General features: G+C 39.0%; 3 protein-coding genes across 7 annotated transcripts; all 3 read right to left on the bottom strand.

The window, feature by feature from the left end:
- Positions 1–3598: 3598 nt before the first annotated feature.
- On the bottom strand, positions 3599–5720 carry LOC112199730 (aldehyde oxidase GLOX). The gene is made up of 2 exons (XM_024340708.2): positions 4905–5720; positions 3599–4643 (listed from the first exon to the last, which is right to left on the bottom strand). Exons 1-2 carry the CDS (start codon positions 5690–5692, stop codon positions 3680–3682), a joined length of 1752 nt encoding a protein of 583 aa, XP_024196476.1. The 5' UTR covers positions 5693–5720; the 3' UTR covers positions 3599–3679.
- A 2502-nt stretch (positions 5721–8222) lies between these two features.
- On the bottom strand, positions 8223–11851 carry LOC112198145 (protein TWIN LOV 1). 5 transcript variants are annotated; one of them, XM_024339207.2, is made up of 7 exons: positions 10888–11851; positions 10455–10662; positions 10277–10341; positions 10064–10143; positions 9891–9946; positions 9743–9806; positions 8223–8565 (listed from the first exon to the last, which is right to left on the bottom strand). In XM_024339207.2, exons 1-7 carry the CDS (start codon positions 11453–11455, stop codon positions 8437–8439), a joined length of 1170 nt encoding a protein of 389 aa, XP_024194975.1. In that variant the 5' UTR covers positions 11456–11851; the 3' UTR covers positions 8223–8436. The 5 variants fall into 5 exon arrangements, 3 of the variants coding, with proteins under 3 accessions (XP_024194975.1, XP_024194976.1, XP_024194974.1); XM_024339208.2 differs by having other exon boundaries at positions 8223–8589; positions 10277–10336; positions 10480–10662; positions 10888–11850; XM_024339206.2 differs by having other exon boundaries at positions 8223–8589; positions 10888–11849.
- Positions 11852–15572: 3721 nt separating this feature from the next.
- On the bottom strand, positions 15573–16610 carry LOC112199729. The gene has a single exon (XM_024340707.1). It carries the CDS (start codon positions 16608–16610, stop codon positions 15573–15575), a length of 1038 nt encoding a protein of 345 aa, XP_024196475.1.

Here is a 16610-nt window from a genome sequence, read left to right as displayed (position 1 = left end):
TCTTTATCGATCTTTGTTACACTAGGGCTGGCAAATATGCAGCAGGGGCTTTGTATCGTTGTGACTTGTGAGGGTTAGGCCGTTAGGGTGTGTTTGGGTTAATGACAATTTTAATTTGGATTTGCTGGGAAATTTTCTTTTTCTTTTTCTTTTTCTTTTTTCACCTGTGGATTTGCTTCCTTGAGGAGTTGAATTGGTATTATTTGTGTTCCAGTGAGGATCATTGAAGAGGGTCAAGCGAAAAATAAACTGGCGTATTTATGTTGATTGACTTCAGTTCTTGGTGTCTTTGTGCTTTTTTGTTGTTTTCCATGATCCATATTTTGAGAATGGATAGTCTTTTGTGTCAAGTAAAGTTTGTACAATTTTAATTGGATTTAATTATTCTATATGTTGGGTCGTTGTTGTACTCTTCCACTGCTATCTATAGACAGACAAGAAATGGTGGTAGATCCAATCATTAGACATTTAAATATGTAGACATAGCGAGAATCCTCATTTGGTACTATTCCAGAGGCGTTAGAGTTACATCAAATACATAGCTTCCTAATAAAAATAAATTATTCTAATTAGACAAAACCAAAAAAACTATCTAAATTTGTAGCCCTAGGTCCAAAGAACAATCCAAAAATGAATGACCAATAAGCTGCTCAACCTGACCGAAAAGAAAGACAGCCCTAACGCACAACATAACTGGCCTGACCCAGCACCTATCCCCACCCCTCTGAGTAAAAACATTTCGCAGCCCCCACCACACCACGAGCAACTCTCCGACACCACATCGAACACCCTCACCACCACCACGCGTTCAATCAGATAACACCTATTGAATTACAATAGGTTATCATTACCCAGTAGTGTTCAGTCTAATGACATCACATCATTAATCTTGCATTTGTAAGTAAAAAGTTCTCAGTTCGACTCTCAGACTAGTTATTATGTGTTTTTTAGTTTCTCTATTCCTTCACCTGATGGCATGGAGCCATCTAAAAACAATAGGTTAGCGCTGTCCAAAATTACTTAATTTAGTGGTATTGATCTCTCATTAATTTGTATGCTAGAAGTTCGATCTTAGTTTGACATTGACTGATGGATTGCATTTTGAAATAGATTATCCCTAACAAATACTTTATGTTTGGATGTAAATACTTTTTGGTTAATATAGAGTCCAAAGCTTATTTGCACAAAAATGGTTTTACTTTTTTTTTTCAAATAATTAAAGTAAATTTACAATACTACTTTAAAGAGATATTTGATTGACACATCTCTATTTGTTCAACACACATTCCTTAATTTTTTTTTGCCACATTCTCTCCCAATATTTCCTTCTCTACCCTTCCCCCTCTTTCTTCGATCTCTTTCATTTTACTTCAACCATTTTCTCACTCTTCTCCATCTGCAACTGCCGTCTACAACAAAACTAATCTCTTTTCACTTTTTGATAAAACAATTTAAGTTTTTTCTTTTTCTTTTTTTTCACAGAAAAAAAATTAGAGAGCTTCTATTTATACCTCCAAAATTAGTATTTAGACCTCCCCACTTAATAGACCTCAAACTTACTTACCAATATGCTATCTACACCTCCCTAATTTTTCCATAATACCCATCATCCAATAATATCAATAAAAACTTTTTTTTAGAGTGTTCTATTCATATACCTCCAAAATCGGTAGTTAGACCTCCATCAATTTTTGAACACTTCACAATATTATTTTACTCTTGATATAACTAAGCTGGAAAAAAAAAATCAATTGATAGCTCTCTCCCCCTCCCTCCTCCCTTGCTTATTGTTGTATTTTGTAGGCATGTGCATCTTTAGAGACCAAGAGCATTTCATTTCTTCAACTTCCTAAGATTCCCTCGTTTCATATATTTGCTCGAACAGTACGCTCCAATGGATAAGTATGATTTTAAGAGAAAGTGGTCTATTGGTGTTTTGGTTAGAGAATATTGCATATCCGAAATTGACTCAAGGAACTGCAAAGTAAGAAACTGGTCTGTTGATTTCTCCACTGCTTGGTAAGGATGAAGACCATAACAAAAACAAAAGGGAAAAAATGGCATGAGGGTTGATTTCATACCTTTAAAAGGGAAAAAACTTTTTTTAATTAATTTTTCTTTCTCTTTTGTGTCTTTATTGGTATTTTGATATGAGTTGACAAAATCAACTATCACTTGAAAAAAGAAAGAGATCCAAATGCCAATTTTGGAGGTATGAATAGAAGCTCTCAAAAAAATTATTGGTTATAGAACTAAGAACAAAGATTCGATGATTTTGATGAAAATATAAAAGAAATCCTCAGTATTTGGCATTAACAATTCAATGACCAGTCAATCATCTTGAAAAATTGCAGGAAGCTCCCCAGTTACCAATGGCCATCGTATATATGATAAACCCAACAATCAGTCACAAATAAAATATCGTAGTAGCAACTTGGTGTTAAGGGACCAAAGGTAATTCCGTTAAAACCACTTGAAAGATAACTTGAGCTTGAATTTTCTTCACCTTCGCCGCAGATCAGAGGCATGAGAAGGATTTTTTTTTTATTTTTTTGATTAAAAGCTAAAATGAGGGATAAATCTAATTTTTCAAGAAATGTGGAATGTGTATTTAGAAATTTGAGATGTGTGAATAAAATTTCTCTACTTTAAGTCCTAAAATTTAACATTATATAGGTAATACTTTGTTATTAGAATCTTAAGTCGAACTTAAAAGAGAAGCCGGATTCACATTCTAAAACAAACATTGTTTGATTAGAAATACAAGTAATTAATTTGAACATAACCGCTTAATTATTGGTCTAGTAATGCTTTTCATTCACAATACTTAATAGAGTTTCAAGTTCGAATCTTGTCACCTCCGCAAAAGTTGAAATAAAGAAATAAAACTGAAAATTAATAATAAATAGAAAGAGAGTGCAGGCCATATATAGTGCAAAATTTATAAAGTGAGAAATGCTAAGATTATGAAAAGCAAAGCAAGGGAATCTTCTCCAGGTGACTTCACTTCTGCAGCTCTGCTAATGATAAGCTATTGTTATTTTAGCTGGTAGAGATAATTAGATAAGTTATTTTCTGAAACATATTTATCATATTAGATTACTCTGGGTATCATTTTACTTGTAGTGAAATTCCTAGAGTCCAATCTAGAACTCTTTTTAACTTTTAACTTTCTAATAATTCATATCGTAAGTTTTTTCGATCCCCATTTAAAATATAAATTTCATGGAGTACTAAAGCGAAGTGGTGTAGCTCAGTGGTTAGAGCACCCACTACCTAGGATCCAGATCCTGGATTTTCGAGTCACTATGAGGGCAGAAGTGAAATCATTTGATCCTCTTTCAAAAAGAGGGAAAAAAAAAAGCAGTAAAGCTCATGCTCGAGGAATCCACACCACCATTTCACCATTTATCTCAACATATAATTCAAAATCAATTAGGTTGCATTCATTCTTTATATTCTATATATACTATTTTGTTTACCATGAAATTCAATAGAAGAACTTGACACAAAAAATAAAATAAAAAAATCTTTCATTAATTGCCATGGAAATTCATGCCAAACCATGAGAACTAGATCTACATATTACAAACGAATCCAACAAAAAACCGAATTCATCAATTTTATCAAGGAATATGTATCTGCAGAACAACCATGTAGCAGTAAGTGAGACATGAATTTACTCCACATTCACCCAAGTAGCCTGGCCAGGAATTCCAGCATGAACAAGGAAAAGCATATAGTAACCCGGCGGCGCCACAGTGTTCTTCGGTGGGCCGCGGGCCACAATCATGTAATCATACTTATCCGACGGTTTTCTATATCTACTGTTTAAATGCTTCAACCTAACAATCTCCAAAACCACCATCCTCTGATTCATAGCAAACGAGTGCGTCGTAAACGACGGCGTTACGATGGCCAATGAAAACTTGGAAGAATCATCAGTACGCACATCTAACCGAAACTTAACCATGAAATTTTGACCGTACGATACAGTCTTGCTCCTCGATTCAACGGACAGGCTTGTAGGACGCAGGGTATGGAAGGTGTGGCCCAGATACGGCGGAATATAAGCCTCCAAGCTGAGGTCAGTAGGGAATGTTCGTCTGAAACTGTACCTTTCGTGAGTGTTGCTTCCGCCCACTAATATCCTGCCATCTGGCAAAAGCACGGCCGAGGAGTGGTACATTCTCGGAATTTCAGAGGGAGTGAGTACAGTGAACCGAGATTCCGGTTTGTTCTCGTAGGTCCTGTAAAGAACGGGGTTCAAAACCGGGTTTGTAGCATCTTCCCAGCCCGCAGTCCCATTCGACGCGCCGTTGATGATGATCACGTCACCCGTCGGTAACAACAGCATGTCCGGCATGACACGTGGCATGGGCAGGGTCTCCATGGCCCATTTGGGATCCGGGTCCGTCACTTTGATCCTACCACAAGTGCTAGAGGCTCCCTTGAACACTTTCTTTTTGTCCGACTTTCCGTCTGTCAATGAAAACGCACCAAGCTCTGCTCCGCCGCATATCAACACCTCGGCTTCGGGTAAACCCAACCCGTTTATTTTGAGCGGGAGGAGCACCGACGACCCCGTGCTCGGGTAGTTCCTCTTGACACCACCGGGCATGACCGGAAACTCCTTGATGACCCTGTTAATCAATGACCAAAATATGGGAAGTCATGCAAATATAAATAATTCGGAAAAAATTTACCGAATTTGATGAAAATATTTTCTGAGATATTGAATAATCTATGGAAATTTTACCAAAATTTTGAATAAAAAATAAAAATTGTATAATCAACTAACAAAATACTAAAAATAAAATATCAAATAAAACATCTGAATATTAATATTGATGCTTGTAAAAAACTGTAATTCGGAAAATATTAAGAATAATTTTAGTCCTTGCCTGTTATTGGCGTAGTCCAATAAAATCGACCGGTTGTTTGCAAACAAGAAGAGGTTCCCGTCAGGCAAGAGATGCAAAAATGGATAGAGATTGTTCTCCTCTCTCTGATCATAAGTCTCTACCAAAAATTTTAGGAAATATTTATCCGACGGCCTGTCGTTTGTTTTGGGATAGAACTCGTACGTGAAAGCTTTTCGGCCTCCGACGACGATGACGCGTCCGTCGGGGAGGATTTGCGACGAGGCGTACCACCTGTTCTCCGCGAGGCTGTCTTGCTGATGTTCCGTCCAGTCACACGTGTCGTCGTCGCAGGGCGGGACCGTGCGGACGCCGCGGCTGCCGGTGCCGTAGCCTCCGGCCTGGATTAGAGTTCCGGTAGGGTCCACGGAGCCGGAGGAGCACCACGGGTCGGTGCGGACGACGAGGGGGCGGAAAGTGTTGGAAGCGACGTCGTAGGAGACGGAGTGCGCGGTGCAGTCTATAAGGAGCTCGGGTTTGTTGTGGATGGTGTAGTTGAGGCAGTACTTTTTGTCCTCGGGGAGTGTGAGGTTGGAAGGGCCGATGTTGATGCGGTCGAAGATGATGACTCTGTTGTTCTTGAGAAGCTGCATGTGCATTGCCGAGACTCCGATGCTTTTTTGAAGAAGAACCCACTCTCCTCCTCCGTTGGAAGCGACGGCTGAAAGAGTTTCCGCCGCAGTTTCCTTGCTCGGATGTGCATAAAAGGAGGGGGAGACATAGAGGGAGAGAAGAATAATGAAGAAGATGGGGGATAATAATAAAGCCATGGATGAAATGAAGTGTTGCTCTTCAGATCTTCAGTTATTATATAGTTGGGGTTACTGGTTCATGAATATGATTAATCATGTGTACTGATATAGTAATTGCGTGGTGAATTGAATTTTGCGCTTGCTCTTCATCTTCGTGCATGCATGAGTTGGATTGATGACCTTTTTGGCCAGCGAAATGTGTCATTTCGACTTTAATATCCCGCCTAAAATTTAGGAAAGAGTAGGGTCTTTTTAAATGTCCCCACCCAACAATATGTTTATTTTTAAATATCTTTAATTATGTCTAATTAAACACAATAATTATTTTCAGAATACCCTCATAAAATATACCCAGCAACTGCTCTGCAGACGCTGTTCTACTTGTCCACTTCAACAATTTCTATTAAGCCGTGATCCATTGAACACACTGATATGATACTTTCACATCTTTTTATTACTCAGATCATCGCCGTCATGATTAAGGAGGTCGCTAAGATTATTCCTTCAACTGCCTATCGTGGTCTAATTCAGTTTTCTATCTTCATCTCATTCCTTCAAAACTTCATTTACCAATCGAGCCGACATGAGCACAAATAATTAAGTTTCCGCACATTTTTGATGTTACACTCAAATCAAAATTCAGAGCTTCTCCATCAATTTAAAATATACAATACAAAAGAGAAAAACAAAATCACTTCGCACTTTGTTTTTGTCTAATCTGGGCAAGCCATTCAAAGTCCTTTTAGATTGAGAAAGTTGGTTTACTTCATTCACTTCACTTTTGATAGTGCTTTTATTATAAACTTGTTGTTGGGATTGAAAACTTCAAATAGGAACTGGGGGATTGATGGAGATACCGGTTATAAAGAGCTGGGCAGGTTTTGTTTGTCAATTAGTTTCTTTTTGCGGGTATATCGTTTTCAAGTGGGGAATATTAAATCAGTTTGTTTAATTAACAATATTTAGAAATAAATATATTTATGGGTTTATATAAATTTTTGTTAGGTACATTTAGAAAGACCTTTTAGGAAAATATTCGTATGAATAATTGGGCTCATTTACTGTGAAGAATATATAGTAGGAGTGTAGGACTGTGCTAGCCCTAGATCTAATGCATTGTTATGTGCCAAAACTGGATGCTGATATTTCGTGATTCAGATTTTCCCTTCAAGTTTTTCCTTAATATGGTGAGCTTTTTTTGATAGGGATTTGACGTACTGTATTGATTTACTTCCAAATACACTCAATTACCTATTTAAGTGGTGAGCTTATCAAAATAAAGTCAGTAAACACACTCATCTTAGCATATCTCAGCATTTCATTAAGAAGATTAGGTGATAGTGTAAATGAAAAATGAAGAATATGAGTGTGTTAGTTATCTATATCTTGGTCAATGATCGAAGATATACATGATTGAGTATAGTTTTAAGCATCCTAATTATATGCTAGATACTATATAGTGACACTAGCTTGCATCTGATTTTGGAGAAGATGAACTTAATTTGACGCCATTAAGTTTCAATTTTGACTAAGATTGCTAGCAGACGCGGATCAATATTCATAATTAGGTGACCTGTTAATCACGTAGACTCGTAGAGTGATGGATTCGTAAAAAAATCTCATCAAACAAAGCTACAAAGCGCTTCTATTATGTTAGCTGGTTGATTTTCCCATTCGAAACTCCCTGATTTCCCTAAACCCTAATTTATTCCACATTCGAAGCTCCAAATTACAGGTTACTATTAATACAGCTAGCTGGATAGCAAATGATTTTCTAATGGTGGTTAGATCGATATTAATTTGAGTCTTTGTTAGCATATTTGGTATGCTTGTATGAGCTAGTACGCAAGAATACTATCCCTCATTCAGTTGAGACTTTACATATAGCTGCTGCCAAGGTCTGTCATAAATTTTGAGTTTTGCGCTAACCTTTTCAAGGCACCGGCTGCATCTGTTTGCCAATATCTAGTCCAAACGTCCTCATACGGCTAAGTAAGGTATACAAGGTGCAACCCTGAGAATTCGACGCAAATTTCATCAGCAAAGGTGTATCTAATTTTATTTTAATTTGTGGGCATAGGTAAACCGTAAACTCCTTCTTATTTATATATTTATAATAATTATTATAATTTTTTTAATGGAAAAAAGGTGTATTCCTTTTTTATTCATATTTTTTGGTGTTGGGGACTATAGAATGTAGGTACATGGCCGGTCCTAAGGCTTAGCTTCCTCATCCTATAGGCTACCGGGAATTAGAGGATGGGCTAGTCTAATCCAACATGAGTTCAGCTCGCTGAGAGGTAGCCCGGCCCAACACGGTATCAAAATACTGACATTTGATCATAGTTCTTTATCTGTCAGGTACTATGAAGACACTTGGTCATCAATTCCTGAGTTACAATTCCAAAAGCTGAAACAGACATCAGAGTTGCAACTCCAGATTACGGTACACCAAATTAGGAAGATTAAGATACCAAAACTATAAACAGAGAGTCAAAAAAGATAAACAATGGGATGTGGAGGCTAATCCTCATGAGCAGAGCTGGAATGAACCAAGGAAATTCCCCTTTTCATATATATATATATATATAAACAATGTTAGTGTAACAAAGATCTGATGCAGCACACCGAACACAAAAATTTCTGCTTCTCCCCTTTCAACTACTGCCAGATGAGGATTACAAATGTGAGAATTTATACGCTTATCTTCTCAATACTTGGATCTGCCAGTACCCATTGATAAACTTCTCACTGCAATCCTGTCAAGACTTGGATGTGCCGGCACCCATTGATAAACTCCTCACTGCAATCCTGACGGCTCCAACGGCGCTAAGCTGCCTCATCTCAGGGCTTAGCCCATGCCCATCCTGGTTCTTACAGGCTTCTTCCATCTGAACACCCACAAAGTACGCAATCTGAACACCCATCCATAAACACAGTAAGACAAATATAGTGACAGAAGAAATGATCAGAAGCTCTTTCTGGTCCCCCGCCATCAGATACAGTGAATGGAATTTAAATGATTTTGCACTCAGCAATGTCAGTCTAGTATTAATCTGGATAATTATGGATTTCGGGGTACTTGTACAAAGAAGTCATATTCTTTGTACAATGGAGAAATAACAGAAATTGATAAAGTACTAAAGTGTAAAAGCTCTGACAATATCAGCTACCAATGAATTAACATGCATACTAATGGCCAATATCTAAGTTTGCAAGAAGAAAAGGCAGAGCCTTGTGGAGAGTGGTTAAGTAAACAAAATGTTGGGGATAAATGTGTGGAGATATGTTTACTACAGCAAATGAATCCACAGAACATAAATTCTTATATTTTATTTTCAGACATCACCTCAAATGCATCAATATCGTCATCAAAGTGGAGTCATCACAAAGAACATAGAATCATAAGCAAAAACAGTAAACAGGCAATTGCTGGCTGCAATTAAAAAGTATTTTTCAATGAATCTTACCAACATTATATGAGATAAAACAAGCACAGCATCATCAAATGCATATCAAACATCATAACCAATGGCCATTGGTGATACACTAAATTATTTCATGATTTGCATATAACCAAAGAATCTAATGCAACTCCTTCTGGAGTGATGCATTCGATTAATCCTTGAAGATGAGAAAAAACAAAAATTCAATACAAACTGCACATTTCCAGCTCTGCCAACTGTTCTTTACCAGTTAAAAATCTCTATTCTATCCTAAGATTCTCACTGTCCATAGTGTTAAACATACACAGATATTCACAACATGTGACGCAAATTTTAGTAACAACGAGCTTTACAAGTTAACCAGACTATTATGGTAATTGAAAAAAAAAAAAAAAAGCCAATCCAGAAGCTTCAGTTCTATGAAATTCTCTTGTCCTGCTTGCCCTACTTTGCATCATGAATAAACAAAGTTGACCAAAGGTCAATCAACTCAAAAGGCATATTATGCCCTACTTTTCTCCGAGTGTAACGAAAGGCATATCAAGTTGACACTATAAATCTCATTCTCAAAGATTAACAGTAAGATTCAACTAGAGGCATCTAAACATAACATATGAAATACCTTGCCAGAAGCATTACGAATTGGTGATACATGAAGAAGATTCCAAAATGAACTCTTATCCTTCCTAAGAATGAAGCAATAAAAAAGTTAAATCAGATGAATAATGTCAGTTCATTTGCAAGATATTGAATAGTAGTTAAGTAGCAACCTGTAATTCAAGATACGTACTGTGCATGCTTTTTCATTCTGAACGCTTTCCTTTATCTGAAGAAAAGGAGGTGAAATGATCGAATGAGATGGTAAACTTAAGATCTATCTATTCTGTCAAGTAATGAAATCACACAGTGAAGACCAATAATCATAGCGGAAAAAGAGATATACCCGATATGTCGCTGAGGAATCCGTATCCTCGCCACTTAGAAATCTACAATTGCGTCCCATGACTTCGTGTCTGGCATAACCTATACAACAGGAAAAAACTGAGCTGAGTAACCGCATATGCTGGATTGTTCAAAGCAGTTGCGAAGTAAATGGTGTTTAGAATGGTTTGAAGAGTTGTTCAGCATTTGGCAAACAGAACATATCCCCTTTTACCTGTCAATTTGAAGAAGGCCTCACTTGCGTAAACTATAGGCATGTCAGGTAAGTGCGGATCTGTTCTGCAAGGCAACTCAATCATGTCGAAGTAAACACAAAATAGAACCATCAGCAATCTTCAGAAATTACAATTCTTGCTAAAGTAGAAAAAAAAAAATGAGAATTTGCAACTCACAATACAAAGCTTTGTTTGATTCTACCAAGAGAAATATTTAAGGATGAACTGAGAAGGCCCACCCCAGTTAAGTTGCATCTCTTTCCACACACCAGTCTGCCTGTTAACTCGCTATAATGTGTTAGCACAGACAAGATGTTATTCATGGAAGACGCAGCTCTTTGCTTCTCTAATTCACTTGCCTCACACGTCTCTTCAATCTCCAGTCCTGTATATGCATGACACTACATGAACACCCAATCCACAACCAAAACTTGCTCACAACACAAAAGATCAACATCACAAAATCACATTGAAACAAACCTACAAGAGCAATCGACTCAGCAACAAGACCTAAATAATCATCACATTTCTAACAAGTAACTTCAATCATTTTCGACAATCACAAACTAAAACCAACTATTAAACAAGCGAAAACTAAACAATGCCAGACCTCTATTATCAGCATCATCCAATGCACACTCCAGAGACAAAGCACTGCCCAAATCCACCAAAGAATCAGAGCACACTTCTCTTCTACAAGACCCATAAACACTCTCATTCACCCTACTCTCCTCCTCATACACCAAACCAACCCCATTCCTCCTCCTCGGTTTTCGCAAAATGGGAACTTGAACTGCCACAAAATGAATCACCCTCCCATCCTCTTTGCTAAACACAGGGCACATATGAAACAGCATCCAGAAGGGTGTCCCATCCCTCCTATAATTCACCAAATTAATCTGAATACCTCTCTCTTCTCTAATGGCCTCCCTTATTTCCATAACCGACCTTCTACAAGTACCTGGCCCTTGAAATATCCTCCCATTCCTCCCAATCACCTCGGTTTTCGAGTACCCCATCATTTTCAGGAACCCTTTGCTCGCAAAAACGATGGGTTGGCCGGAAATATAAGGATCAGTCACCGTAAAACTGTCCGGCAATTCGTTCAGAGCTTCTTGGACCCAAAGCGAGTAACGACTATTGATTGATTGCTCTAGTAAACCCGACTCCGACTCCATCTCCTCTTCAAAATCGTCAGTCCCAATCCCATGTGGCACCTCAACCTTCCAAAGCTTCAACCTTTTTCCGTAAAGCTTCAATCTTTGAGGGAGCCCAGTACGAAAAGTGATCAGAGGAACCAAAATTTCTCAGAAATTGCCGTGGAAATTTACAAAATGAAAAAACTGGGGGAGGTAATATGTGGAAAAGTTGGGTGAAAACTATGTGAGAAAGGCTACATCTTTTGGAAGAGAGTGAGCTTAGAGTGAATTGGCACACCCACCAATCGAAAATTTGAAAATATCTTAGGCAAATTGTTGTGACTTCGAATGAACAAAAATGGTTGAGGAATACCCATCAATCGTTTTTGGTTCATTTGTGGAGAAGAAGAGAAATATGAATATGATTGACGCGAGAGAATCCACGAAACATATAGAATGGACTTGCTGCATAGAGAGTCACAAAAATAATAAAGATTTTTGGTTTTTTTTATTATTTATTTTTGGTTCACTATTATGGTAAAAGAATTTTCCTCGGTTTTTTCACTCTTTTTTGAAGTAGTACAAGAATCTAACACCGACCTCGGAACTGACAAGTCGACCACTTGCATATATATAGCTGCATTGAGATTTGAGACACAGGAACCTGGATTTTGTTTTCATCTTTGTGGCAAGAAAAGTAAATGCGAGGCACACATCGTAATCGTCTATGTAAGATAGCTAAGTGATGGGAAATATACAGAAACAGATTGAGTTTGAATTCTGTATGTATATTCAACGAATGGCTATCCCAATATATACAAGAGTTAAAATAACAAACCTAATTTGTAGGAGTCATTCTAGGAAACAATCGTAATTGATAGCTAATACAAGATTTATCGAATCAACTAGAATCTTCTTTCTTGACACTTCCCCTCAAGTTGGAGTGGATGTTAATCACTCCCAACTTGCTTGACAATGTCCGAAATTGATTCGAGTTCAATGGCTTTGTAAAGACATCTGCTGGCTACTCTTGGGTCTTAACATACTGTGTCTTTATCATTCCCCTTTGCACATTCTCTCTCACCACATGACAATCAATCTCAATATGCTCTGTTCTCTCATGAAATACAGGATTAGAAGCTATGTGAATCGCTGCTTTATTGTCACAATATAAGCTCACTGGTCGTACTTGTCTAACATTCAAATCATGTAAAATATATAGCAACCATGTTACCTCGCAGCAAGTCGTTGTCATAGAGCAATACTCGGCTTCAGCGCTTGAATGAGAGACTGTGCTTTGCTTCTTTGTCTTCCATGAAATTGGAGCACTTCCAAGAAATATACAATATCCTGTAATTGATCTTCTTGTATCCTTACATCTTGCCCAATCCGCATCACAATATGCTGTTAGCTCCAAAGATCCACTAGAGGGCAGAAGGATGCCTTGTCCGGGGGTTTGTTTAAGATATCGCAATACCTTATAAGCTGCCTCCAAGTGAGGCTCTCGTGGTTTGTCCATGAATTGACTGAGAGTATGTACTGCATAGACCAAGTCAGGCCTTGTTATCGTAAGGTAGATGAGACATCCAACTAACCTTCTGTACCTTGATGCATCTTGCAGCAATTTTCCATCACCTTGCGTGAGACACATGTTCTGTTCAATAGGAAAACACGAAGGCTTGGCTCCTAGAAACCTCGTATCCTCCAAAATCTCTAAGGCGTATTTAAATTGACTTAGCACAATGCCTTGCTTTGATCGTGCCACCTCTAATCCAAGGAAAAACTTTAATTTTCCCATGTCCTTTAACTTGAACTGACTTGACAAGAAGGCTTTAGTCTTTGTGATATCATCCAAACTATTTCCCGCGAGAATTACATCATCCATGTAGACTAAGAGGGCGGTAAAGATGCCACCATGATTGCGAACGAATAAAGAATAATCTGACCATGATTGTCGAAATCCGGCAGCTCTTAGAGCTTCAAAAACCATTGCCTAGAGGCTTGTTTCAGGCCATATAACGACTTGTGTAGCTTGCAGACAGCGGGTTTCTCCCCCTTTCGTTCAAATCCGGGTGGCAATTGCATATAAATATCCTCATGAAGATCACCGTGGAGAAAAGCATTGTTGACGTCTAATTGATGGAGATGCCAATTTTGTAGAGCAGCCAAACTTAATAAAACACGCACTGTTGTAAGCTTGGCAACTGGGGCAAAGGTCTCGAGGTAATCGAGTCCCTCAACTTGGCTATAACCCTTGGCCACTAAGCGCGACTTATACCGTTCGATGGTTCCATCGGGGTTGTACTTGATTTTGTATACCCATTTACAGCCAATGGGTTGTTTGTGTGCCGGGGGAGACACCAAACTCCAGGTTTTGTTGGCTTGTAATGCTTCGATTTCCAAGCGCATCGCCTCTCTCCATTTAGGGTCTTATACTACCTGGGAGAAAGAGGATGGTTCTCGATGCAAGCTAATATTTGCAGTGAAAACCCGATGAGGTGTAGAAAGATGTGAATAAGACAACACATTAGAGAGACCGTGAGCCATACCAGGATTGACGACCTCGGCCGGAGAAGATGAAGGGACTGTGCGAGATGGGAGGGCCACCTCAACATGAAAGTCATGCAGTGTCATGGGTACTTGGGTGGCGTGAGTGGAGCGTCGAACTGTTGGCGGAGGGTTTGGCAGATGTGAGGCCGAGATGGGTGGTGAAGGAGAATGGTATGTGGCAATAGGAGATGAATGAGGAGAAGAGTTAGGAGAAGAAGGTGGATCGTCAGAAAGAACGTGAGGGGAGTGATCAGCGGAAGAGGTATGAGAAGAGTTAGGAGACGATAAAGGTAAAGAGTTTGTGAAGTCGTGATGGGGTGACTTATGAGCAAAAGTGGGAGGAGAATTGGTAGGGGACGTGATCTGGGGAGAGATTATAGGAGTGGAATCTTGAGGAGAGATTATAGGGGGGAATCAAAATCAATGGTGAGAGATTTCAAAAGGATAGGATAAGGAATAGAATCAGGGTTGTGTTTATGCTTGTCGACAATGTGTTTATATGGAAAGACAGTTTCAAAGAAATCGACATCTCGGGAAAAGAGAATCTGTTTTGTATCAAGGTTATATACCTTATATCCTTTCTTCCCATTTGGATATCCGAGAAAGATACACTCAACTGATCTTGGATCGAACTTAGACGGACGAGATGGGTGCGTGGACATGAAGCATTGGCATCCAATAACCCTAAGGTGAGAGTAGCTAGGTGGGTGACCAAAAAGTTTTTCGAATGGGCTTTGTCCTTGAAGGTTAGGAGTCGGGGTTCAATTAATTAAATAAGTGGCGGTTAAGATAGCATCCCCCCAAAAAGGCTTTGTCAAATGTGATTGGAAAAGAAGTGCTCTAGCAACATTGAGTAGATGACGGTGTTTGCGCTCAGCCGCACCATTTTGTTGTGGTGTGTTGATGCAACTGTCTGATGAATGATGCTTCGTGAAGAATAGAAAACTAGAATATTAAACTCAGCACCATCGTCCCTCCTAACCATCTTAACATGCTTAGAAAACTGTGTTTCGACAAAAAGAACAAAATTGATGAGTAAAGATCGAGCTTCAGACTTACGTTGCTTCAAATAGACCCAAGTACTACGTGAATAATCATCAACTATAGTCAAAAAGTACATAGCACCAGAATAAGTTGGAACTTTATAGCCACCCCAAATGTCAACATGAATCAAATCAAAGCTTGAAAGACTACGATTAACACTTAATGGAAAAGGTTTGCGAGTTAACTTCGCAAGAGGACAAACAGAACATGAGTTTGGGTCACAAGACTTATTGGAAAGAAAAGGAAATAAAGAAGATGCTTTAGCAGACGGATGACCGAGACGCTGATGCCACAAGCTATTGGACTCAATGTGAAATGCATTGCACGTTGCTTTCCCTAGAAGATTGAGGCGGTAGAGTCCCTCATATTCAGTTCCCGTCCCAATCATCTTCCCCGATAGTAGGCCCTGTATGAAGCAAAATTGTCTTAGAAAGATGGTGATATAAAACGAATCAAAGCCCAGTTTGCTAATTGATATGAGATTGAGATAAAATTGCGGAACACATAGCACATTGTGAAGGACAAATTGAGGTGAAAAATTGACAGTGCCTATGTGTGTGACCTAAACTGAAGTGCCATCTGGTAACTTCACCCTTCGGTTAGGAACCGTTTGGTAGGAGGAGAGGAGTTTAGGACTACAAACAATATGATCAGTGGCACCGCTATCTAAGATCCAAAAAGGCTTAGTGCTATTTTGTGAAATTTGGTGAACTTTACCCGATAACTCTTCATAGTTTTGTATATTACCGACCAAATTTGCAGCAGATGATTGTGATTGGGCTATGAGCTTGTTAAGAAAGAGTTGACATTCTTGTTTTGTGAGAGGAAATCCATCATTGTGTCCCTCTGAGGCGTCCTGTACTCCAACAAGGTTCGCCTTGGGCTGTTGCAACCTTTCATTCGCAATATCGTTCTTCCGTTTGCGGCAATACGGTTGTGAATGTCCTTTCAAGTTGCAGTAGGAACATATGACGTGAGCTCTGCAGTATTTGGTACTATGGTTAGTCATATCACACTTCTCATAGTACTTGCCTCCCCCTTCTGATCGATGAAAATCACTTCCTCCTTCAGGTCGTTGAATTCGATTCCCTCTCTTGACAGAGTTGATGGAGGAGTCTGCAGCTTCCCTCTCTACAACATTAGATTCTCGGCCCAAAACTTTGATGGTGAAAGCGGTAGATTCTGGTACGGCAGTGGCTTTGTCTGCCGCAACCTGTGATTGTTTCTCATGCTGATGTACAATGGCATACGCCTTACTCAAACTTGGTAGAGGATCCATTCCTATTATGTTTCCACGAGTTTGTTCAAAGCTTTCATTCAAACCCATAAGAAACTTCATTTTCTTCTGTGTCTCAAGGAATTTGTTAATCTCTGCTGCTGCGTCACAGGTGCAGGAAGGGAAAGAACATAGGACATCTTTCTCATCCCACATCCCTTTCAAGTCCGTGTAGTAGGCCGTGACGGAACGACTTCCCTGCTCACAGTTGTGAATGTTGCCTTCGATTCGGAACAGAGCAACATAATTTGTTTGATCGAAGCGGTCTTTTAGTTCCAGCCATATAGTTCTAGCCTCCTTACGGTGAATCATAGATTTGGACAT

The sequence above is a fragment of the Rosa chinensis genome, chromosome 4 (assembly GCF_002994745.2).
Source record: "Rosa chinensis cultivar Old Blush chromosome 4, RchiOBHm-V2, whole genome shotgun sequence".
Taxonomy (NCBI): Eukaryota; Viridiplantae; Streptophyta; class Magnoliopsida; order Rosales; family Rosaceae; genus Rosa; species Rosa chinensis.
The sequence above is the reverse complement of the archived record's forward strand: the minus strand, read 5'-3'. Positions and strand labels throughout refer to the sequence as shown.